General features: G+C 39.4%; 1 protein-coding gene across 5 annotated transcripts in view; it reads left to right on the forward strand.

Moving 5' to 3' along the window:
• The first annotated feature begins 1,027 nt into the window (after positions 1 to 1,027).
• The window catches only part of MIB1 (MIB E3 ubiquitin protein ligase 1), an 80,078-nt gene continuing 54,485 nt past the window's right edge, over positions 1,028 to 26,620 (forward strand). For all 5 annotated transcript variants that reach the window (XR_007509652.1, XR_007509655.1, XM_049829141.1 and 2 more), the window contains exons 1-5: positions 1,028 to 1,745; positions 11,613 to 11,784; positions 14,559 to 14,688; positions 16,506 to 16,610; positions 24,206 to 24,272. Coding sequence is in view for 3 of the 5 variants with exons in the window: in XM_049829141.1 (XP_049685098.1) it covers positions 1,517 to 1,745; positions 11,613 to 11,784; positions 14,559 to 14,688; positions 16,506 to 16,610; positions 24,206 to 24,272 (703 nt within the window). In the remaining 2 variants the exon portion in view is untranslated. The remainder of the gene's footprint in view (positions 1,746 to 11,612; positions 11,785 to 14,558; positions 14,689 to 16,505; positions 16,611 to 24,205; positions 24,273 to 26,620) is intronic.

The raw sequence follows: 26,620 nt of genomic DNA on the forward strand, positions 1-26,620 counted from the left end.
TTGACTAAGAAATGATATTCTTTTGTGTGGTTCAGACTTGTCTGTCCTTTTAAGATCGATGCTTTTAAAAAGTTGACGCAGAGAGACAAAAACAATCAGAGGACCATTTTGAAAATGAAGAACTGTATTCTATGTAAGATTACCCAGGATGTGTGGAGTTAAAGGAGATCCTTGAATATTGTGAGGGTGAATGTCCTTCATTCTTGCTTTTGGAGAGGTTAGTTTATAAAGAATTGTATTTAGGTATGTCCTCCACGAGGGATACCCTGAGGTAGGAAGGGTAGGTGGAGGTACAGGTTCCCCCACTCCGTTGACTGGAGGACCTGAATACCAGCTAAAAAAGCTCCTGGGCTACAGAAGTTTATTTTGCATCTTACATATAGACTTGCTTTCCAGGTGAGTACAGCCCCACTATCTCACCTCAATAGCGCACAGGACTCGTGTCCACGGTTAGGAAAAAAAAAAAAAAAAAAAAAAAAGAGGATTTCAGGGCATAGAAGTAACTAGAAAACGGGGGAAACGCAATACAGGTATACCTAAGCTCTATCGCGCGAGACTTAGCTAATACAATTTAATTTGGGAAGGCTGGCTCCGCGGCGGGCAGCCGCGGGAGCGCCCTCCCTGCTTCTGCCGCCAAAATCACCTCAGCACCGGGCGGGGCGGGGCGGGGCCGCTGCCCTCGGGGAACTCAACGCCGCCCACGCCCCCAGAGGAGACCGCCAGGCTGGCGACTGGCAAGAGCCCCAGGCAGTTCTGCCTGCAGGGGTAAATAAATCCCTCTTCCCTCCTCTGCTTCCTCCCATTTCCACCAGCACCGGCCCGATTCGGGGAAGCGGAGGAGGCGGGGCGGCACCACCACCACCACCGGAGCAGCGGCCGCGCCGCTCAGTGCCCCCCCCGCTCCTCCCCGGCTACGCAGGTGGCGCACGAGTGCCCCATCGCCCCCTCCGTGCCCCGCCGCGCTGCGGCTGCGCAGAGGCGCCGGGGCGGGCGCATGCGCAGGACGGGAGGCGGGCGCTGACGGTCGCCGCCGGTTTCCCTGGTGCTGCCGTCGTCGCGGCCGCAGTTCCCGGATGTAGCGGCGGGCGCGCGGGGCCGGTGGTGGCTTGCCGCTGTGGCGTGCGGACGGGCGCCGCGGGCCGGGGCGGGAGGAACCGCGGCGGGGGGAACCGTGGCGGCGCTGGGGATGGGTGCGTAGGTAGGTAGGAAGGAAAGAAGGAAGTGAGGGAGGGAGGGAGGAGAAGAAGAGTCGGCCGGAGCCTCCCGCCGCCCCGGTCGCATCCCCCGGCCCGTCGGAAGGCTCTCTTCCCCTCTCTCCCCCCCCCCGCTCCCCGTTGCGTCCTGATTGCTCTTCCCTCCTCCCTCGCCGCACCGGCACCCGCGGCCCGTGTCCTCCCTCCCTCCCTCCCTCCCTCCGCCCGAAGCAGCCGTCCCCATCGAGGTCCCCCTCCGCCGCCTGCGGGCTGCGCGCCCCCTCCAGCCGCCCCGGGGCCCGGGCCCGCGGGGCGTCGCCGGGATGAGCAGTTCGCGGAACAACCGGGTGATGGTGGAAGGAGTCGGGGCCCGGGTGGTCCGGGGCCCGGACTGGAAGTGGGGGAAGCAGGATGGCGGCGAGGGCCATGTGGGCACCGTCCGCAGCTTCGAGAGCCCCGAGGAAGTGGTCGTGGTGTGGGACAACGGCACCGCCGCCAACTACCGCTGCTCCGGGGCCTACGACCTCCGCATCCTCGACAGCGCGCCCACCGGTGAGCGGCGGCCGGGGGTGGGAGGGAAGGGGCGAGCCCTCACGAAGCCCTGGCGGCTGCGGGGGGTGCGGGGGGCAGCGCCCGAGGGGCTCCGCGGCGGGGTGAGGGTGGGGGGCCCGTCCCTGGGGGCGGATTGCGCCTCTCTTTTCGCCTTTTTCTCTCTGTTTTGCTGGAGGAAAGTCAGCTGTCCTCCTGTCGCATGGCTGCGAGTGGGTGCCTATGTGTATGTATACGCTAACTTAGAATAAATATATAGTGTGTGGCAGCGGGGAGAGGAGAAGTTGTCCTGGGACACTTAAATTGGGGTAAACAAAGCCAAAGTGATCTGCCACAGAGAGCAGGCTCCCGGTATGATGGGGGCGGGGGGACAGCGGCGGGAGGGAACCGAGAGAATGGTACCTCAAGGTTTGGTTTTGTTCCCCCCGGCCTTGAATTTATATTTCAGTGCTGTTTTGTAAAATGATGACAGTCATTCTGAGTCAAGTATAGGGAGGACTGAAGAAAAGAGGTGTAGCACCTTTTTGTTAAAGATTAGATCAAGTGGTTGAAATAGTGTTTTGTCTTGTAATCTGCATGTTGCCTTTTATCTGTATTGCCAGACCTGCTGTAAAATAGTGAAGGTACTGGAAAAAAAATGCAGTCGTTCATTCTTTTAATAACTTGGCTGCTTGATATTTATGCTTTAAATTCAGTCAGTTTGGACAATGGGTTTAGATCTGCACTGACATTATGCGGCAGTGTTAGTGTTGCAAACACTGCAGAGAAATGTTCATTTTAGCACCTGTTTTTACAGTGAAGACTCACAAAGAAAAAGATATTGTTTAGTTTCATCAGAAATATAGTGAGGTGGTTTTGGGCCGCGCATGATTGCCTCAATAATGAGGCGATTGGACCGATTTGTTGGGGTACTTAGATGTACTGTTTTTGTAATGTATCTTTCATTTGGAATACGTTGGAGAGGAGAGAGCATATCTGAGCCAGCTCTGTGTAGTGTTACAGAAAGGAAAATGAAAGCAGTGGGTAACAGACTTTTGAGGAGACAGCATCATGGAATTCATTCTAATTAATTACAAAAATGTTGCTAAGAAAAAAACCAAAACACCACACATTGCATGGTGAGCCTTTGAGATTGCTTTAATTTTTCTGTGGCTGGGTACCTTCCTCTCCCCTGGCCTCGTGCTTGGTTTTCTGTTGTTGTTTTGAAGGGTAGATGCTATTAAAATGAGCTGAAAATCTTTTTGAAAAGAACCTTGGAACAAGAAGTTAAGAGTAGTCTTTCAAGTTGTCGATCCTTGTCTTGGAGATGTTTATGCTTTGAAACTTTACCTGCATTTGATGTCCTGTAGCAACCAGTGGGACTACTTCTGCTTAAAACTGAAGTATATGCATAAATGTTGAATATGAGCCTTGAATGCTCATTATTCTAGCTCTGCTTGATGTATTTGCAAGCTGACAGTATCCTGTTAAGTGTAGGCTTCCAGATGCCATTAATATGCAGTTTAAAAGGCCCTGGTTTTTGTTTTCGTTGTTTTTTTGCTGCTTTATTCCTTCTAATTTTCAGTTATGTTTATACTTTTGTATTAGAATTTTAATTTCTGCTTCAGGTAGGACTATGTATATTGCTGTGGGAAAAACTCAAGCATTGCTATTTTTAGGCTTTGCAAAATGGTATTTCTCTTCCTGAGGTTTTTGGTCGACATGTGCATCATCCTCACGGAACTGCTGTGTGGAGCTACCCAGGGTTGCTTTTTGCTAGAGGGAGTTACTTTTGAGGTCATGAGTCCCTGGAGACAGGAAGAGTAAAAATCTGTAAAGTAGTAGCAGCAAAAGGGTAAAGTTAGTGGAATTAGGATGCTGTCAATTTGGACTGAAATCCTGGTTTTACTACTGATTAATTTTGTATTCTTGGGCAAATCACTTCCCTTCTTCAGTTTTCTACCTTTTGTGTCCTTTTGTTGTAATTGCTTATTTTTCTCCGGGGTAGTGACTATATATTGTTTAGAATAAGGCACTCTGACTTTGGTTGATAGTTTGATACTATCTCTACGGGCATTTAGATAATTTTGATATAAATAGTTACAGGAAAAGTGGGATTAGGTGACAGAATTTCTAATGGTAGTACTAATAATGATGCTGTTGAGCAAGGAAATGTTATAAAATATGGGGTGGGTTTTGGTTTGATGATGCTTAGCACAGTGTTAAATCATGGCTCTTACGGTTTAAAATGAAAAAAATTTTCTCTGGTTCATAAATTTATAGTCACGACATGATTGTAAGTTTATAGCAAGAATAAATAAAAAAATACAGCAGTAGAAAGCAAAAATATATTATTTATTGCTGGGAGTTCTTTTTATTAGGTATTCAAAACCAGAGTTGATTATAAGTTCTTAAAAGTGGTGCTTGCAGCCAGAGTTGCTGCTTTGATGAGTTTGAGGCCTCTGCAGCCCAAAACAGTAGTGATGCATCAGGAATTGACTGTGTTATAGAAGTAATTCTGAAGCTCGTTCTGTTAAAAAAAAAAGCAACAAACCAACAAAAAAAACCCCAAAAGCGAAACCTGAGTTTGATACATGTATGTGCATATATATGTATATGCCTTTCCTTTGATGCCAGAACGATGCTTCATAGACTTAATGATGTACTGTTCTTGTATTTTAATGGTTGTAGGCTATTACCAGCATTGCAAGGCTATGTTAAGTTTTATAAAACTTAAATAGTCTTAGTGCTAAGATTTTCAGATGGTTGTCTTTAAAATAAATACTCAACATTGATTTACATGAAGTATCTCTTGTAGGCTATTTGCTCCAGGTGCAGTCATCTGGGTAATGAATGGTTTGTGATATGAAGTTTTGTTTTGTTTTTCAGTTATGTTTACCAAGCTAGCTGTGTTAGCTGCCCATTGGTGATCATATTTACATTGGCAGGCATTTCTTTAAGCAAGACAGAGTGATTGAGAAGGATTAGTAAACTAAGAATCTGAAAAGAAATGAAATTTCAGTTAGAAGAAAGGGAACTTCAGTTATGTCCTGTGTAGCAGGCTCCTAAATGGAGTAGTAAGTGGTGGGATGCGATACATGAGCAGTGCAGTGTGGTTGCCCAATTACTTGCAAATAAATCCTGGTCTTTCTGTAAAGTAGCCTTTTGCCAGGATCTAGGAGTCTTGAGAGTCCCCTTTTTGTGGTAGTGTTGTGGAAAAGAAACAGAAAGGAGTGGTTTTCTGCATTGCTGAACAGAAACTAGAAGTATATAAACCCAAGCTTCGTATTTAGAAGGGAAGGCAGCCTTTTGCCAAAGGTAAAAGCTGTACAATAGCATGTTTGTAGAGAGCACTACTATGTTCACATAATACTTATGATTGTTACAGAAACTCCGTGTTTGTTCTCTTTCTGGAGATTTGCTTTCTACAAAGCTTAGGCAAAAGTTTGTTTGTCATCCATTTCCTCTTTTATATGGTTCTTTCAAAGTAACAATGTTATTTTCCTGCTTAAAATATTTACCCATTTGTGCTTGAATAAGGGGAGGTGGTGGAGGGGCTGGGGTCAGGAAACGGAACCTTGACATGGAATTATCCCACAGCTAGAGCAAGTATTTGTGCAGCATGTAAAGCTGTATGCTCTGTATTCTGCTAATATTGAAAATTTAGGTGCTATCTGTTGAAGATCTGAGTGGCTTTCTGTACTTGTATTAATAGTTTTCTGTAACCCGAAGAGTTGCATAAATCATCATGAAGTCATACATGTCAGAACATTTTAAAAGGTAGACCACCTCAGATGATTTAGCCTGTGTATTTGTTTATTTGTTCTTGCTTTTAGCGCATTAAGTATAATTTAAGGCAAATTGTCTTAGACAAGATTGTTTTTTAGTGGCTACTTGTAAATACTTACAGAACACCACAGAAGTAAAAAAAAAATAAAAAAAATTAATAGCTTCGTGAGCAGTGCTACTTGGGAAGCCTGTTTGTTTTAATAAACATGTCCTTTGTTCTTTCTGCCCTTCCCCCATGTCTCCTACACAGTAATCATCTCCATCCTCATGTATCTTGTGGTACCCTTACCAGATAGGACACATGCTTCGGCAAGTCTGGCATCTCACGTATATAATAATGGGTCAGTTGGCTGCTGCCAAACAGGGTATTTAATAGATGAGTTGTGTTTGTGGGAACACTGATTTGAGTTTTCACACAATTTGTTGAAATCTGGTTAATCTCTGAGAATTCTTTGTTTTCAGTTTGCCTGGATCCTGGCCATAAAAAATTATCTCGAGGAGAAGAACAAAACATTGCTATTGCTTTTTAAATTGGGGTGTAAATGAATCAGTTTTTGAATGAGTTTATGGTATTCCTTGCCTGATGGTAGTATTGTCATTATGATATGAAAGGATTTTGGCTTATTAGAATTATGTAGAGAATAACGAGTCCATTGGATTTTGTTGGTTCTTAGAAGTAATTGAAATCACTATTAACTTCTGTGCTTAACAGTGAGTGGTATGGATACCCCTTGTACATCTCATTTTACTGTTAAAATGTTCTTTTATTGGACAGCTGTATACTGCCACCTAATTATCTTTAGTACAAAAGAGATTTGCAAGAAATTCAAATAGCAATTTGAGCAACACTGCTGCTATTTTCTTCCACAGCTTTAAGAGTGAGAATGGTGATACAAAACCTGTTTCATTTTGAAATAGCCTGCTCCTAGGAAATTTTGAAGAATATTTAGATGTTTAGTTTTTGCTGTATCTCGTTTTAGAGAGCTAAAGTGGTCTTCTGCTTCACAGCTGGCCAGCTACAGGGCTGATGTTTGAATTCTGAAGTTTTTGTGGCACTTTAATGTATTCCAGTAGTTTAAGTAAGTCATTCTTTCCTAATATAAACTTTGTAAAGTTTGTGTTTCTCAACCTTTCTTAAACAGTCTTCCTTTCGAAGAGGGGAAGCAGTTTATATGACAGATACAGGTTGCATTTGGGTCAGGATTTCAGTTTGGCTCCAGAGCCTACACTTGACTCGGTCTCCTGGTTGTTCCTGTGTACTGTGCTTCGATTTACACCACGGGGTGATTTTGGAGCACACAAGCTGGTCTGCTTTTTGGTGAAAGTAAATTGAAAGATATGATCTCAATGCTGATGAGCATTCAGTCCACTAGGCTAGAGCAAAGGTAGTCTGAAACATTAGAAATAATGTCTCCTTCCCTCCCCCCAAATGGGTGTAGTACCAACATCAGGTCCTCAGTACTGAATTTTAGTGAGTAGTTGGTGATGAGTAAATGGAGACCACGGTGGTGCAGATTGTCCCCTTGTAGCCCATGGAGAGCCACAGTGGAGCAGGTATCCACACTGCAGCCTGTGGGGGACTCCATGCTGGAACAGGTGGACATACCCAGAAGGAAGCTGCAGCCTATGGAGAGCCCATGCTTCAGCAGCGTTTTCCTGAAGGACTAGCAGCCCATGGAGAGGACCCATGGTGGGGCAGGGGAAAAGTGTGAGGAGCTATTATAGACTGACCATAACCCCCCATTCCCCATCTTCACCAAAATTTCTTCACCAAAAGGGTTGTCAAGCATTGGAACAAGCTGCTCAGGGAAGTTGTTGAGTCGCCATCCCTGCTGGTATTTAAAAGACATGTAGACGTGGAGCTTAGGGACATGGTTTAGTGGTGGACTTGGTAGTTTTAGGTTAATTGTTGGACTCGGTGATCTTAAGGGTCTTTTCCAACTGAAATGATTCTTTCTCCCCTGGGGAGAAGCAGGGAGAAAGAGGAGTTGGGAATGAAGAAGTGAAGTTGGATCTGGGAAGAAGGGGTGGTGTAGGGAGAAGGTGTTTTAGTTCTTGACTTTCTCACCATCCTCTTTTGTTTTTAATTGGCTATAAATTTAATTTTCCCCAAGTCAAATCTGCTTTTCCTGTGATGGTAATTGGTAAGTGATTTCAGTTTTATCTCAACCTACAAGCTTTTTCATTTTATTTTCACTCCCTGTCCTGTTCAGGAGGGAGAGTGAGAGAGCAACTGGGTGGGCGGCTGGCAGCCAGCCAAGGTCAACCACCACACTTGTGTGTACCTATAATATCTAGTTCAACTTTAAAAAAAAAAAAAAAAAAAAAAAATCCTTCAACATTCTCTAAAACATACAATTGATTTAAATAGTTCATTTTGTTTGTATTATGAACATGAATAAGAGTTAGCTATCACAATTTGTGATCCAGTAGTAGCACCTTGTTTTACCATCTTTTTTTAGCAGATGTAGTCCACTGTCACCAGAGGTGTACAAATCTACTTCTCCCTCCAGATTTCTAGTGCAGTGGTTAAAAGTTCTGTAACAGGATTACTTGCCTGCTCCTGCCCTGCAATGCTTTGTTTGTCATGCCAGCAATGTTGTGCAGCACCACAAAGAATGGGATTGGGAAACCAATCCAGCTAAATATTTTTCCTCCTGGCTGTTTTCCAGCTGGATATGTTTCTTGATCCAGTTTACAGCTCAGCTCTGCAAAAAGCTTTTGCTGGCATAATGGAAGGAATGGAGTAGCATGGTCAGGTGAGGCACGCACTGAAGTGGGTGTTGCTGCTAGAAACATGTGTCAGGGAATGTATGAAGAAAGGCTATATCTATCGGGGTGGTGTTTAGGGATCTATGAGATAGAGATGTGACTCTCTCCATCAGAGACACCAAATACAGACATGCACTGTTCTCTTAAGTCCCAGACACTGTAGTCAGTAAAAAGACTTTTGTGTCAAATATCTTTGTATATTTTTTCTTGATCTTTTCTGAGGAAAATTTTCTGAGTTCTTCCACAGCAGCTTTTGCCTCACTGGCTGGAAATGTTTAGTTTTTAAGTTTACTGTGAGATGACCTAGTTCTGTGTTATATGACTTCTGATTATACCTCTCTTTTGCCCTCTTTCCTGCTGCTTAAACAAATTGAAGAATCCTGCAGCACCCAATTCCTTGGTACTTTTACATCCAGAATAAATGTGATCCTTGGCAAGCTGTCTTCCCTGAAGCTCAGCAACTGTTAAAAAAAAAAAAATTATCCAAAGATGTGTAACTTCTCTATGTGAAATACCAATTTAGCAATCAATTAAAAAAACCAAAACACCACCCCTGAACCCCACGCACCATAAGTAGTTAAACTTTTTAAGCAAGGCAACAAAACCCTAACAGATTATCTGCATCCTTTTAATGCACCTGCTTTTGCAGACTACTGGAAAAAAAAAAAAAGTAAAATGGTTCAATACAATTCATAGCGGTAGAGGCAGCCACCAGGAGATCATAACTAAGTACTGTCTTTTTGAGTGTTACAGTTAATCAAGATACCGGACATCAAAGTCTCAGTGTACAGAACAAGAAAGATAGCTTTCTTCTTGATGTTAACCCTCTGTTGATGGAATTGTGTGTGGAGAGAAAATGTATGGGTGATTTCCAAGTTCTTGTTTTGTAGAAAAATAGCATTTTTAGTTGTTGTTACCAGGCAGCAAATATTTTTAAATATAGGAAGTTAGTTAAAAAGAATGATTATGGTATATGAGGTGTGTTTTCTGGCAGTTGGAGTTGGCATATAATGTTACTGTCTGTGCCAGACCTTCAAAATTTCAGCACAGACTTTGTGGTCAAGGTATGGATGCCATGCTAGTCATGAACCATTCAGGAATTACAGTGTTCATTTAGTATAATGTCAGCAGTTTCAGGGGTTTTGTTGTCACCAAAGGCTATCTTTGCCCTGAAGAGCTGCTCAGATCTCTGTGGTGCTATGTGCAGTCTTTGCTCCAAATGTGTGGCCTTTTCCAGCCTTAACTAAATATTTATTCCAATGTTCATGCATCAGGAAAATTTTTAATCATGAGGCCAGAAATCTTCCTAAATACATTTATAATCAAGGCTGGAAGAGGGTGGAGTGAGAAGTTTTCTTGGTTAGGAGAAATGAACACGGGATGATTTTGCTGGCATTCAGAGGGACCTCGACAGGCTGGAGAAATGGGCCAACAGGAATCTCATGGAATTCGGCAAAGGGAAAGGCTGAGTCCTGCACCTGAGGAGGAGTAACCCCTGCACCAGTACAAGCTGAGGACAACTGGTTGGAAAGCAGTTTTGCAGGAAAGGACCTGGGGGTCCCACTGGACAACCAACTGACCAAGAGCCAGCAATGTGCCCTTTTGGCAATGAAGGCCAATGGTAGCCTGGGGTGTGTTAGGAGTGTTACTGGCAGGTTGAAGGAGGTGATCCTTCCCCTCTGCTCAGTACTGGTGAGGCCACACCTGGAGTGTTGGGTCAAGTTCTGCGCTCCCCAGCGCGAGAGAGACATGCACATATTGAGTGTGTCAAGCAAAGGGCTGCAAATGTGTTTTAAGGGATCTTAAGGCATCTGGTATGGGGAGAGGCTGAGGGATCTGGTGTTAAGCCTGCAGAAGAGAAGGCTCGGGGGGATCTGAAGAGTGTATATAAATACCTGATGGAGGTTGTAAAGAGGGTGGAGCCAGGCTGTTATGAGTGGTGTCAAGTGACAGGACAAGAGGCAATGGGCACAAATTGAAATACAGCAATTTCCACTTAAGCTATAGGGATGATTGAACATTGGAACAGGCTGCGTTGTGGAGTTTGTATTCTTGGAGGTGCTCCAAACCTGACTGGTCGTGGGCAGCTAGCTCTAGTTTACCTTGCTTTGAACAGTGATGGTTGGAGTGGACAATCTCCAGAGGTTACTTCCAACCTCAGCTATTACATGATTCTGTGAAATGATCAGACAAAAAGGCATTTCCTCCTTCAGTTTTGCCTCTCCAACTGTTGGGTTTTTTTCACTGTAGGTGGCTCAGCTGTTGGACACAAGTGACTAATAGATTTATGGTGAATTTGGCAGTCGTTTCAAAAAGCATCCCTTCTGGAGGGGACAAAAACTGTTCTTTTTCCTCACTAATTTCAGAGTGATCTGGGTTTTTTGGCTGTTTTTTTAAGGGTGAGCGAATGGGAAAATTCTGCGTTACTCCAACCTTTTAGTTAGTGCTCATTTTTATCTTGTGCTACAGACTGTATGCCAGTGCTTCTCTTTAATGTTGCTCAATTTTTTCCAAATGGCAGCAGAATTTGATTATTTTTTTTTTAAAAGAAACTTGTGGCTGTTCCCTGTATTCAGAATGCATGGATGGAAACTGCCTGTAACTGATCGCTTTCACTGTGCTGTAGCTTGGCAAATCTGTAGGAGTAAGTAGTCTTGAGAACTCAGTTTTTGTGGAAGGCTGGGCAAAGCACATGCTGGTGGGTTACATCCGGTCTGTCTTTGGCACATTCTTTTCGAAAAAAACCAACACGTAAAGCAGTAAAGCGCTTCAAAAATGGTAACAGATTTTCATGAAGCTAATGGCATCTATCCAAGAGAGCTTAATTTTTTTCCTATATAAAAAAGAATAGAAATAAGCACTTATATTTTCCACTGTAGAAAATATGTAAGTCAAACCAATGATTTTCAAACTGTCACTCACAGCTGAACACAGTAGCCTTTGTGGTATGTGTTGATAGTCTTAATCCAGAGATAAAATTCCAGATTGCTGGTATATTTTGATGTATGCATTTCTGACTCTTTAACTTGTAGTTAAATGATTTCTCATTTTCTTTCTCTGATTTGTATAGATGGAAAAAGCCAAATGTTGCTTTCTCAGCTCAAAAAGCTGAGAAAAGATAGAACATTTCAGGAACAGACAGACAACTGGAGATAGGAGGCGAAGTCCATTATTTCCCCCCCAAGTTGTATAGGCTGATAGGCTATCAATAGCAGCCTTTCTTTATTGTTACCTTTTTAGTATATGGTTTCAAATTATAACGGTGTGCAACAGAAATCTGTGTAGTGTTGTAGCAAAGTTTAGTCTTTTTTTTTCTTTTTCTCCCCACAGGTATCAAGCATGATGGGACTATGTGTGATACTTGTCGGCAGCAACCCATCATTGGCATCCGATGGAAATGTGCTGAATGCACGAATTATGACTTGTGCACAGTTTGCTATCATGGGGACAAACATCACTTGAGGCATCGTTTTTACAGAATTACCACACCAGGAAGTGAAAGGTAAAATGTAATTTTTTTCCCCACAAAATTAAATAGGAACAGTTAATTGTGGTTAAGTTTTAAACTGCAGATTTGGTTACTGAAACTTGAATTTGGTAAGATGGTGGCTTGAGGTGTAGATTCTGTTACTGATTCTGCCTCTTTGTGAGGGAGGGTAGCTAGGACATATTGTTGGACCTTGGAATACATGAAAATTCTAGAAAGAATGGAGTAGAGAAAAAAGTTAGGATATGATTATTCAGTTTCTTTTAATGTCATTGCAGTCTACCTAATTCTTGTGTTATCATATAGCAGCTTTAAAAGAAAGGGAATTATCTTTACTCAGTGTAAAATCACAAAATGCTTTGTCAATGAATTCCTGAATGTGAAAGTTTAATTAGGTTCAAAAATGGTGTAGATGGATTGAGGGAAAATACCCTCCTTGTGGGCTATGAAAACCAGAATGACCTGGAGACAAAAACTTTCACTTGAACTGCTTAACCTGCTTACCACAGAAAGCAGAGAAAAGATGCTGTGAAGGGTTGTTCTACCCTTGCCTTGGTTTTCATGTTCTTTTCTTAAGCATCTGTTATTGTCTCCCAGTAAAGACCTCTGAACAAAATTGGCATTTACTGTGTTCTTGCATACCTGTTCTTGACTTTAAATAACTGTCTAATTCCAAAGCCCCTCACCATCATGATTTATCTACTAGTTAAGTGAGAACAGTGGTATTTGCCTGTTACTAAATACTTTGAGAGCTACAGTAAAGCATTGTGTAAAGGCCACATGCCGCGGTATCACCTCTGTGATCTTTCCAGAATGTTCTTTCATCAAATCAAAAATTGGAAGCTTTTTTGTTAGATATGATACTTGGTTAAATGCAATGTGTGTAAGACAACATTTATTTCCTCCTCTTGGAGAAGTAAGGTTTACAAATGCATTGTAATTCAGTGATGTGCTCTCATCAGTGCTTTTACAGTTAGGGGAAGTGGTTGGAGTACACAAACCAAGTTCTCATATTGTCTTGTAGGGACTGTGTTTATTTTCTCAAATGTTTGCCCTGAAGTTTAGCTATGGCTCAAATGCCCAGGTCAGTGGCTTAATCAAAAAGTAACTTCTGTTTTCTTGAGATTCATGCCAGCAGATCTAGGTACCAAATAGATATCATGAGCTTAGTGTAATGCGTAATGCAGAACAAGATTTACAAGTTGGATCCAAGAGTAGAAAGTGCTGGCTTAGTGTAAGTAATAGAGAATAGCTAACAAAATACAAATCTGTTTTTCTATTTATTTCTTTTTAAAAAATCTCATTGCTTCTGAGAATGCTTGCCAGACTTTTTTTTTCTTCTATATTTTTTTTTAGCTGAAGTTTCCTTTGTAGTTTCAAGTGGTCTGTTATGGTGTATAAAGCATAAGTCTTATTTTTGGAGATACATTGTATGCAATGTATAGAATTGCAGGAACTGTTTTGCATCTTGTCACTTTCTCCCTATCTCTGTTTACTCCCATTGAGCTCTGTTTTGCAACTCTTATCTAGAAGGCAGCTTCATGTGCCAAGGAGCTGTTTCTATTGGGTCAAGCTTAGCTGAGAAAAATTGATTAAAGTTAACTGTTTGAGGGAGGAGAAAAGGGCGAACCAGTGGTATTGAATTTGAGGGATATTTCATAGGAAAAATAGCAAGAAGCATCTAGGGCGTTTGGATGAAGGAAAGCATAAGGTCTACCTATTTTATTCTTGAGTCTGGGATGTCATATGGGCAGCATACCAAAGTAATGTATGCTGGTTTTGTCTCAGTTTTCTAGGTGTTGAGAACTTTCTAAAATGCTGCTATAAACAACATATCTTTGTGTTTTATTTCACTCTTTTATATTACTTGGATAAAAATGGCTAATTATGTTCATGTGCTCTTTGCATTGATTCTAACAGTTTAACTTTTTCCTTGTCTGCCATCTGCTGGATGTTAAAAGTTTAGCAGGAGGGTGATACACTTCCTCAAGAGGTCAGGAAACATTCAGAATTTCAGCTGAAAAATACTTTTGTCTGGCAACATTTTCCTGGCATGAAGTAAGAAACCTGGTTGCATGCAAACTGGTGGCTTTTGAGATGACTAAAAAGGCAGGAAAATGTTTTTCTCTTTGTTTCTATTTGTAAGTTAAATAGTCATGAACTGTTCTGTTTGGGCTTATCTACTTCAGTTCTGTTGAAGTCGGAGGGAAAGAAGAGGTTTGCTTTAGAAAAATAACATATTATGATGGAAAAATGGATGCTGATATATTGACTTAAATTTGCCAAGATATGCTATAATAAGTATGTAGAAAATAAACAGGCGCGGAGGGGAAAGAGATGTAGCTCTTACTTAATAGCATAATTCTGAATAAAAATGGCAGGGCAATTGCAGGGCAATAATATTGGCCTAGGGTGCATCTAAGAGAAACAGAAATGTGTTGCTTATATGACTCTCTATGTTTCTTTAATGATTTCAATAATAGTCAGATCTATATGTAAGTGGTTACAAGATTATTGCTCGTAGTAGGAACTTTGGAGAAGAAATTATCATTAGAATTAAACACTAATTATGAACATACAAGAAAGCAGACTTAGGAAGATCATGGTTTTTTATCTTGTGGGCTGCTGTTCAAGTTGAGAATTGAATGGATGAGATTCATGGACTGAAATCTGTGTTTGTGGGGTTATTTTTGTTTCAAGATGCTATCCTTCCTTCCCATCCCCAAAGATTCATTTTGGACTTTCTTTATTATCTTGACATTTGTGGGTTCTTCTCTTAATAACTTCAGGGTATTGTTGGAGTCTCGCCGTAAATCAAAGAAAATTACAGCAAGAGGAATCTTTGCAGGTGCCAGGGTGGTGCGAGGAGTTGACTGGCAATGGGAAGATCAGGATGGTGGCAACGGGCGTAGAGGAAAGGTAAAAATAAAACTGGTTTAAATAAGATGCATTTCTGCATGCTCATGTATGCAGAGGCCTCATCGGCCTTTCTAATTTTAGTGTAAAGATATCATCATAAAAGTTACTATTTTAATTTGCTGGACGTTTTTTAATCTTATTCTGTAATGCTCAACCATTTAGAAGGAGGAAGGGATGTATACTGTGACCAGTTCTTTTAAATGTAAATTTGCATTTTTACAATACCAGCAAAAATTTCTAAAACTACTGAATTTTTGTCTTGGTTGTTCTGCTTAAGACTGGCTTGTAACAGCATTAAGATCTTGGGTATATTTTGACATTACTAGAGAGCTGATATAAAAACAGAGCGCTCAAGAATAGCCCTTTCTGGTCATCACTGTATTCTGTAGTCTTATTGCTTGTGGGTCAGCACATTTGTGTATCTCTTGCTCTTGGTTTTCAGTGCTTGGATTCTGGATTTTGTTTTTCATCTAATAATTTCAGGGACTTCTCCATTTTAACATAAAAAATTTTGCAAGTGTTGGATGTGGATATTATATTGCTGGCTTGGGACATTATATGAGTGGTTTTTATATAGTTGTATTAAAAAAATATTTGGATTTATTGAAAATTGCATGGAATGATATGTTGCTAATCATAACCTTTGCAAATTTTTCCATTTGCAACTTACATTTATGTTCAGAACTAACAAAGGTTTGTTATAAGTATGAACATACAGCAGGGAGTGTGAAATATACTATGACTTCTATCACCAAATATGAGATGTTCTAGAAGGAGAATTGCATGCCCTTCTATCTTGGTGAACTGGTGGGTTTTTGTTGCATTTATTTTTAGCACACTTAAGCAGCATTTAAAAGAAAGCGAAAACTTCCTGAATAAGATATTTAGCCTATTTTATATCCTAGACATTTATGGAAGCTTTAGGACTTTTGGGGATTTCATTTTGGATTTTATTGAGAGGAAATAATAAATTAAATCTCTTAAAGCAAGGGATATTCAGAAGCAGCTGTTTTCCTCTTGATTATTTACCCCTTGCTGTGAATTTGGCAAGATATTTTGAAATCTCTGAAACTTTGCAAAATAAAAGTCTTATCCTACATTGTCTGTTTTATGTACTAAACTTCAATTAGTGGGATTATTTGCAAGGTGAAAATATGTATCAATGAATATAAATGCTCTCAATGAGGAAAAGCAGATGGTACATAGCAGAAACAGCTTTTAAATAAATACAAATAAAAATTAAGATAAATTCTGGAAATTGATTTATTTTTTTTAATAATGGAAGTGTTTTCAGAATGTGGTGCATAGCCTCATGATTTCAGAAATGTCAGGGAAAGTCCTTTTCACTTTCCTTCTGTTGTACTGTTGTTAAACAGATTGGCTCTGGAAATAAAACTTTGTCTCCTAATGTAGTGCACTGCCACCAGGCCAATGCAAGTTAAACCAGACAAATTGAAGCAATTAAAATAGTTTTCATCCTGTTTTTCTTAGTTAAATGCTGCTTCTAGTAAGAACATGTCAAAGTACCATAAATAAGGTTTTACAGTTCAGATTTTGTTCTCTACTTACATAGTTGGATCACCTACCAGATATACAAAAGAAAAAATAGGCCTACAAAGTATATATTCAGGCTGCCATCTTAAGACACCTAGGAAACACTTGTGTCATACAGAAAACAACTTCAGAATAAATCTTATTAAATGCAGTAAAACTGCTGTATCCTGAATTATTCGAAAGCGATGAATGAGGGTTAATTTCAAATTGTGCTTCTAAGTCTTTATTATAGAAACAATTTTCTTATTTTTAAAACTGAATAGGTAACTGAAATCCAAGATTGGAGTGCATCGAGTCCACATAGTGCGGCATATGTTCTTTGGGACAATGGTGCTAAAAACCTTTACAGAGTTGGCTTTGAGGGCATGGTAAGTATAAAAGAACACAAAGGGTAAAATGCATGGTGGGGGAAGGGTAGTAAGAATAACTTGTTGTGCTTTATTATTCTGCTTTTGGAATATCCTTTGTCAGTTTGCATGCTATTAGTCAGGTCATTGTGAATACAGCTGTATGGATCATGCATATGTATTATGAAGAAAGCCTGATCTGGGAATTTATAAAACATGTGAATAATTAAAGGGCTGGTTTCTGCCAGAGTATAGTAAACGTTTACATCACATACGTGATTATCTTAGTGTGCTACTATTGTGCTTATATTAAAATTCAGAAGAGGAAAAGAAGCTTAGTTACAAACTTTTTGAAGACCCTATTTCTTTAACTCCTGATGTTTTCAGTTCACTTCGAATTTTAGTGTGATTACTGCAAGATTTGCAGTTCTTAAATTACTGGCAACACTCAGAATCCTCTTGAGAGCAGTTTTTTTGTCAATGGAAATGTGTTGAATTCAGTTACAACCTTAATTTGCTTTAGCACTAAATTTTTCTTTTTCACTTCCTAGCTTCTACAGCTTTAGAGAGAAAATGGGTCAAACTCTAGCCTAAGTTCCTTCTGTTGCTGGGTTTTCTTATCCTAATGTGGGTCAGGGGAAGGTTACTTTGATTATCAACTGCTTATAACATCTTAATTAGAATTTTATTTGCATGATTTTTGTTTGATACTGTGGAGGAAAACCATGTTAACCTAACATTGACATCAGATGTGTATCAGTAATAAAATGTTAAACAATGACTAGTCTACTTTTTTGAAAGTAAAATAGTTTGCCTGATAGCCTCAATTGAAATAAAGTTTATAATAAAAAATAAATACTACATACCACTGCAGTAAATACATATTTTAGTGTCAGGTTTAAAAAGACTAAACACCTTTAGTGCAGGTCAGTTTTTCTGATGAGTGAAGGTTCTAAGGATAAAATGTAAGTCAGTGTTGAATTATGTGCTTCATGCTCCCCCCCCCCAGTTCTAAAGAAAATTCCTCATATACTTGCAAAAGGGAAAGGAAGTTATATGTAGTATTATGTTATTAAACCAATGGTTGGTGTCTTCCCCTTATATTTGATAGTGATGCATGGAAAAGGAAGACAATTACAAAATCTAGATAGGAGGAGATACAGATAAACTGATTATTTGTGTGTGTGTTGCGATTTCAGTTACTATGTTAAAATTTGTGGACTGCATAGTAGGAGTGTCCTGGAATCATTAAAGATTCCTTCTGGTCTCAGAAAAAATACATGTAAGAAGTTATATTCTGTTCTGAAATAGTTATTCCCTTAATAATAAAAATATATTATTTTTAAATCAACTATATTCTGTTGCCAAACTATAGCCACATAAAGAGGTGTTAAATATTTGTAGGATACTTGGTTAACTATTGCAACTGTAAATTTGAATGGATAAGTGTGACCCTTCCCTCAAGATTTGTACAAATAGAAATATTTGGTCAGTCATTTAATTAACAACAAAAAACTGTTAAAATGTGTGTGAAACTACATATATGTAAATATATTATACATATAGGATAATACATAATATATGTACACACATATGTATAAAAAGGATAATTTGAAGCTCTATATGTAGTGCTTACCTGATGGTAATCGATTCCTACAATAATTTTATTTGTTGGGTACTTACATCAAATGAAATTTTCACTTCATACAGAATGAGTTCTTGAATATCTGTGACAAATAGTCACTCAAATGTAATGTTAAATTTTATAATGAATTAATTGCTTGCTAAGTGTACAATTCATTATGATTATTTACTACTGTTTATGTGCTGTTACGTAAAGCTGACTAATAGACTGTCAGAAAATTCATGTAAAGTTGGGCCAAACTTGTCTTGGGACTTAGAAATTGCTTAAGAATGTCCAGAGAATGTGGAATCAACAATACTCAGACTGTGTGCCCATGTAAATACAGCTGGGAAGAGACCCCTGCTTGCAAATGAATAACACTTGACTCAGATGCAAATGGAGCTGATTAAAGAAACACAGCTTATTATTGTAAGTCAGGGTTGCTTGTTTGATAGCTGACAGGCTGCATCTGGTCCTCAGAATTAATCTATCTGCCCTGCCAGCTTTTCCTTGGGAGATAGGAGGGTTGGCTGGTGGGGCAGCAGGTGCTGGCTGAAAACTTGCATTTATTTGTGGTCAGATCCTTAGAGGTTTTATTTGAGTTTGCTGTTGCTGTGTTTACATACAAAGTGGTTGAGAGGGGTGCATCTTGCCTTTCTTTGTGAAGCCTGGCATTTGAATCTGGGAGTTTCTGCTGCCACAGGCCACAAATTCCCAAACTGAAATCTGTTTTTGTGATGCTGTTAGGTTGAATAACATGTTTGCTACATCCATAGTAGGAATAAAGTACTGTTGGCTAATTATGGTTATTGACAGTGCTTGCATTTCATATGTATTTGGATTCTGGAGCCAGACTGAGATGTTAACCACATTACCTGCTTTTAGAAATGTGTAAACATAGCTTTTTTGCAATAAAAAGATACTCTCTGTGGAATTAGAGAGTTAATGAGAAGTTTGTGATTTAGCATTTTGGACTTGTTTCTGTTTTTTATTTCTTCATATCACACAGCTGAGGATGTAAAGCTGGTAACTTCCATTGGTTTTCAATAAGCATTATATTCTACTACTTATTAATAGAATTATTTTACTATAAAAAAGAAAATAGTAGTTCCATCAGCAGGAGTGCCTTAAATCAATTTCATTATTTAGGAATTGGTTTTGTGCTGCTGAAGTTCCTTTCTCTGTACCACTTGCCTTTTTTTCTGTGATTAACCTTCTCTTCTTGTTTTTCATTATGGAGGATCTTGCTTTAATCTGTGTAGGCTCTGAAAGAAGTAACTGTAGTCATCATCCATCACTGTTACAGTAATCTGTAAGCCATTTGTGTACTTTTTTTCCCCCATGAATTCTGAATAGTTGAGTGTATAAGGGAAATTGAGAAGATTCCTCGCCTTTGTGTTTTTGACATTACTTCAAACTTTCTTATCCTGATTGATACCTAAAGTCTGTTCACCAATGTTTATTTGGATTACTCTTAAAGATAATCCTTGAAATTACTCTAGAGAACTTTAAGAATGACTTAACACCTTTTTTAAAAAAAATAAAACCAAGGTAAATGTCTTCACATACTTGGCATTGTGGGAGAGTATTATAAAATATATAGAAATACGCTTTCTCCTGCAGTTACAACTGTCAGATCTGTAATGTAAGTCAAATCTTCAGCTCTCTAATACTTTATTTTGTCCGCACTATGTTCAAAATGAGGGGTTCAGGAAGCAGCAATAAGAATTTTCATTATTTTGTTTGTTTAGTGTCCTTTTATTGCTTCTAGGTGCTGATCAAAACTGATCTAAAATACAGAAACATGAATTTTGGCCACCTTTACACATGCAGCATGTGTGTTTTATTACATTACAGTGTAGCCAAAGTTAGGTGATTAATTGTTTGGAATCCAGACAGGAAGGAGATATTCATACCTTGTGCATTTATGTGGATTTGTCAGCAGACTTTGTTTCACTTCTAGTTTACGTAGTCGTACTTCTCTACATTCCTCCTGTAGCTTCAGCAAGCCAAGTTTTTCATCTCTCCATAACTGAGTTGCTTAGAAACATATTTCTGTTAAGCAGAGATGTACTTACTGATCCTTTTCCAATTTTGTTATTTACGGTATTAACCTACGAGGAAGACTTTAAAATGATCCTCCTTAAAAAAAAAAGAAAAAGTTATACATGGAAAGTTTTATATCTCACACGTCTTTGTCATTTCAGTCACTTTCTCTACCATCTTTTGCTTTCACTTTTCTCGGCTTCTTGAAACTGAAAATTATTTGAGTTCATTAAATTTGAAATACAGTGTTTCTTATAAATCTTTAGCTAAAACTTACAGATTTATCCAGTCCCTTGTTGTCCAGATCAGGTGACAAAGTAGCATGCACTGGGCTTTTGCCATTTGCCCTGTTGTAAGTTTAAAGACTTAAAATTACTTTTAAGGGGGGTATCCATTGGTGCCTCAAATACCTGCAGCTGTGGCACCATACCTGCTCATGCATCTGTAAGATCAGTATTAATTTCTCTCCTGGTATTTGCTGCTAGTGTTGGATGTTATTTCAGTGCATCTGAATCAAACATTCTTCTTTTTCTTAGCAACACACCTAGTTTTCTTATCAAGTCTGTAGACTCCCTTCGCTGATTTTGATGGATGGCATTCCATATTGATAGGAATAACTTAATAGTTATTCCAGTAGGCAGCTGCTCCTTTGGTATGGTTTTTCTCTTCAAGGTCAGGGATGATGGTGCTTTTAGACCAATCTGCCAACACTGCTGACATTGCTGTAATGTATGTTTTTTCATTCTCTGAAGTTATGATGACAACTGCTGCTGTTTTTTCAATGGTATAATTGGATGGTAAGTCAAAGTAAACAGTTATGTTTTCTGTATTTCCCATTTGACTGAGCAGATCATGACCTTTATGTAATCCAGTCTTATACAGCTGGAATGCAGAGGTTTTCAGCAAGTAAGAAGGCAGATGTTAGAAGACCAAAGTTCTTCACTGTAGAAAAACCCAAAAAAAAAACCCCACTGCTCATGTGCATTAGCTGTTACTACTGTTCTGAAAGTCCTGTTGTGCAATGTTTTGTGCTCGTGCTGTTCCTTCCGTTTTCATTATAATGATTTCCTGCTAAACTGGGGCTTCCACCTCTTTTCTAACTATAGATAAATTCCACAAAATCTGTAGCTTGTTTTTCTGTTTCTTGAAAGAATCCTATTCAGGGTTCATTGAATGATTTGTCCATCAAGTTAGTGTATAAAAGCGTATGTTTTGTTTTCTTCTTTGCATGTTTGTGTCTACCATGTATTTACACCCAGCCTCACAGTTGTTACTTCTTTTTCTGCACATGGTGTCACCGTGAGTCTGAAACTTGTGTTTTAATGTTCCTTGTGTTTTGGTACAGTCCTTTTTGCACTTGTATGTCTCATCTCCAAACAATCTGCTATTTCAATCTATTTACAAGACCCAGGGAGACTCATAGAACTTGTAAAAATCCTGGTAAGGTTCTCTGAAGTGTGGTACAGCAGAGCTGCCAGCAGCAATGCACTGTCAGCCTGGTGTGGCTGGGCTTCGGGTGTGTTTGTGCTCCACCTTCTCTGGAGGGGCCTCTTGCCACCCAGTCTCCAGGGAAGGATGACCAGGAGCTTAACACCACCCATGATTTTTTTTACATCAACTACCTGGGCAGAAGAAAGCTTGTTTTCCTTTTCTGATAACTATAGTAGCTGAGTGCTAGAAGTAGAATTATAGTTACTTGCCTTACCCAGCTTTTGTGGTACCGAAGTATACACGTACTGGTGTGGTACCAAAGTACACGAAGTACAACTAAGTACAGTTTCCTATCGTAAAATTCCAGGATCTTTTTTGGGTTTGGCTATGTTTTTTAAGATTTTTGCAGGCCCTTATATTGTTGTTACTTTTCTTAGTATTGCTGTTTGCAAAGTTGCTGAAGGAACTCTTTGCTGTATATACAACATATACAAGTTAGGTTCGTCCTGTCAGTGCCTCATCTTTCTGTGTGTTTGGGGTCCTCAATTTTTTGGTGAAGGCTTATGTAAAGAAAATAATCATGTTGCCTTGCTTTTCTGCGATACTTAGATCAGACTCTTGTTTTACTCCTTAGCGATCTAACATTGACGACTTCATGTAAGTGAAAGGAAGATGGATATGAAGCTGAGGTTGAACATCAAGCTACCACTTAGTTTTACAACCAAGCATATCATTATAACCCAGAAATAAACTATGCACAGGGCACAGTGCAGTCAGGGTAAAAAGTGAGTGCAGATTTGTAGGTTTCTGTTGGTTGGGGTTCCCCCCCCCCTAAAACTTAAGGTATGTTAACCTGCTTCCTAATAATTTCTGCTGCAAGATAGTAATTACCCTTTTACTGAATATTTTATTTCTTCTGCTAGCTTTTCACCATCAGTCTGCTCTGTATGTTAACACTTGCTGTAACGCAAGGAATCTTTCACCCAGATTTTGCCTGGCTGGGAGGAGAACCACTTAGGACCCTCTTGCGCTCTATTCTTAATGCTCTGAAGAGTGTGAGAACACCTCTTGTATGTATATTCCTGCACAGACAGCTGGTTGTTGCATAACACGAAGAGTTTGCATTCAGTGGGTGAGACCAAGTGCTCCCGGGCACATTAAATCTCTGTTGGTCTGGGGGAATGAATGTGTTTGCCATCTGGGATGGTCAGCACAGCCCCTTTGTCTCTGGCTGAATTAAAGCCAGCACCTGCCCATCGGGTGGCAGCATTTTGTCGCCAGCCTGCTGCTGCTGCTGCTGGGCTGAGCAAACTCTGATTTCTCATAGGATTTGAAGAGTGGCTAAATCTCATTATTTTCATCTGGCTGTTTTCATCACTTTTTTGAAAAGGTGGCAGTATATTCTTCGTAGTTCAGGATATATGCTGAATTTTGTATTGTTTCTGGCTGCTTAGCAGTTACAGGTCACTGCATTCATCAGTGCCTTGATAATTTGGAAGACTTAAGAGTTTTCATTTTAATCCTTTTGCAGGAGCACACTCTGTCAATAAATCTGGGGTTGGGAAAATTAATTGTTAAAGTATTTGTTTTAGTTCTGGTTGATGATGTCATAACCACTACCTGTCCTTTATTTCCTCCCTCATCCCATAGAATATTCTGACACATTTTGCAAACAGTTTCCTATCTCCTTCCCAACTCATTGTGAACACAAAATGTCCTTTGTTTAGTGGGAATTGTTCCATAAGAAGCAATGGCAGATGGTAGCCATTTGGCTTTAAGGGTTACACAGGGGGAAAAAAACCTAAAGGAGTGGAGAATTATAGGGACTCCACTGGCTTCATGAATAGGAGTTGGTTATCACACTTGAAACTTCTGTTTCTCGGATAATAGGAAACAGAGTCTTTCTGAAGGATGAGCTCTAGAACTTTTCTGTTTAAAAAGATCATGTTTAGTTCAGCATAGTGTTTTTTTAAACAAATAATATCCTTGTGTTCTGCATATTCTTAATTGGAAATTCTTCATTTTGTAGAATTTGAATGTCAGGTTTTCTTCTCCAAGGTAAACATGTATCTGTCAAAAAGGGTTGGGCAGAGGGAACAGCTCTGGCAGGCATTAAGTGATTTGTACAGGAAAGGCTGTGGCCTTGAGCACTGTCTGCAGTTTTTTTGTTTGTTTCCTTGTGTTCACAGACTTTTTTTAAAAGGAAAGATAACTTTATAAAGCAATGCAAAGGAGCTTTGTGTTATTTTAATACTTCTCCTTGAGTTAAAAAAGTCTCATCCTTTATAGCCCTTTATATTGGTAAAGGTTATTAAAATCTTGAGAATGTCAAGGCTGATAGATTGGAAAGTATTTGAGATTATAGACTTCAGTAATAAATCATGGGGCATGTTTTTTGTACACATCATTTTCAGCTTTTCTTAATTGAGTATATTTCAGTTCTAGTTTCACTGACTTACGTTAACCTGGAGACTCAGTCAGTGACGACTAAAGTTGTCTCAATCTCTCTCCGTAGTCTGACCTGAAATGTGTCCAAGATGCAAAAGGAGGCTCTTTCTACAGGGACCATTGTCCTGTGTTAGGTGAGTTGAAGATAAAGTAAATCTATCTTGATGTGTGTTAATTATACTTAGTCTGGATTTCTCTTTCCTTTTTAAATCTTATCTGAAAGGACTGTCCTTACTAGTGAAATGTAAATGCTAGCATTTCTATGGTAGCATTTTTATGCATTAATGATAAATTGTAACACTTTTCCAAATGTATTTGGTATCAGTGTGCCAAGTGAATGGCAAGGGAGCTGTTAAGTGTTGACTAAGCAGTAAATTGAGTCATATGTCTTGTGTACTGTATTTCTAAAGAGCCAAACATAGCTGTGCATTCTTGTAAGACTGTCTTACATATTCAGAGATGTTCAGTGAAGTAGCATGTACATGACCATAAACAGGAGTCATTTGAACATATAACTTAACCTGTTACTTTATACTAATACTAGTATATATTGTGAAAGCTTGGTTGAGGTTTTCCGTATTAGCTATTACACTGACTTATTCCTCTAGTGTCATAGCTGGGCTGTAGACATGTGCAGAGTATAAAAAAAAATTGCCAGGTGTTTTGGTTTTTGAAATATGGGCAAATTTTTTCTTAATTATTAATGTGTATTTCCTTGGGAAAACACCTGGTCATAAAACTGGACACTACAGAAAATTTTGCTTTTCTTCTGAGTTTCTTATTATACTTAAATGCGTAAAAAAACTTAGCTGATAATACTGGCTTTTCTAAAGTGATGAGAATTCTCTATGTACTAGTCTTAATCTAATTCCTTGCACAAGTACTTGAAGTATGACCCGCAAGCACTATTCTTTTATTGACAGCATTGGTGAAAAGGTGAAAACAGTAAAGGTCTGTTTTGTTTAGAAAAAAACCAGTTGTTCAAGAAGTCACTTAATGATTTATTGTCAAGTAAATGAATTGTTTGAAAGTAAGAAGCCAAGGCACTCTGATCATTGTATCTTGCTTCTGTACTTAAAATTAATTTTGTCATTTTAGTCTGACATGAATAAAAATAGAAAAGTAGTAACAGGGTCTTACTGGTTCTTTATTACAGAGCTAAGCTTAGGTTCTTACGCATGCCGTCTATTTTGGTTCTTGCTTTAAAAGCATAGGTCTTTGTTTTCTGCATGTAGCTTTTAGGGTAATATCATATTTAAATGCATGAATATTAATCACTAAAGATAGTAGGATACTATTCTTTGTTAAATTCTTCCCCTTCCACTATATTAATTTGCTCTTAATGGATGGTGATGAACTCAGTTCATCATTCTTGTCACATTATGCTCCATCTTCTCAGTCTTACTCTTTGTTATAACATCTGTCCCTTTTATTTGCCTTCTGAACGTAGTTCACAGATACATTCATGCTGTGAATTTAAATGTATGCTTGCATTAAAAACTAGAAAGTTATTTTTGAAGCTTTGTGATATTTGAAATAGAGTGAGAATAATACTCCAGCAGGGGCCTAATTAATAATGGAGTAGTATGTAGTTGGGGCAAAATACTGAGACTGATTTTGTTCAGTACCACATTGGTGACCTTGATGATGAGACGGAATACAGGCAATTTGCAGGTGATAGCAAGTTGGTAAAGAGGTGTGCTTGAAAGTGGAGCTTTATTCAGAAGAGCCTCGAGGACATGAAGAATTTGGTGAATGGAGACCTCGTGGAGTTCAACCAGAAGTGCAGTTTTGTACTCTGGTTGAAATAAGCCTATGTACCAGAAATTCCCAGACTCGGAATTGTAAAATGCCTGAGCGAGGATCCTTGCTGAGGAAGACCTGGGTGTTACACTGAATGCCAAATTGAATGAGACAGCAGTGTGCCGTCATTGCAAATAAGGCAGATTTCATAGTTGGGTATATGAGGAGGATGGTAGGCAACAGAATAGGAAAAGTTGTTATCCCTCTTCTCAATGGTGATGAAGTTGTGCCTAGAATTCTATGTCCTGTTTGTGTCACTGTCCATCTCCTCTTCCCTCCCAGTTTTGAGAAAATGTAAAGGGTCTGATGGTGGCCTGCTAAAGTGATTAAGAGACTGAGAGGATGCGATTTGCAAGGAGGAGGAGCTGGGCTTGTTTAATCTGGTAAGAAGGAGGTTAATGGGTAATTGACTAGCCACCTACAACCACTTGAAGGGTGATTGAAAGTGATGGCACCAAAATTTCAGTAGTGGCAAATGTCATAAAAACAAATAGTGGTGGCCTTAAGGCCACCTTAAGTGACTCAGGAGGTTCAGATCAGATATTGAAGAAATTTTCTGTTAACACCTACAGCTCTATATTGCAGTACTGGAAAAAGTTATTGAAGAGGTTATGGAACCTCAGTCCTTGAGGGCTTTTAGGACTCAGATAAGCAAAGCCACAGCTGACATCATCTGGTT

The sequence above is a fragment of the Accipiter gentilis genome, chromosome 2, assembly GCF_929443795.1.
Source record: "Accipiter gentilis chromosome 2, bAccGen1.1, whole genome shotgun sequence".
NCBI classification, from domain to species: Eukaryota; Metazoa; Chordata; class Aves; order Accipitriformes; family Accipitridae; genus Astur; species Astur gentilis.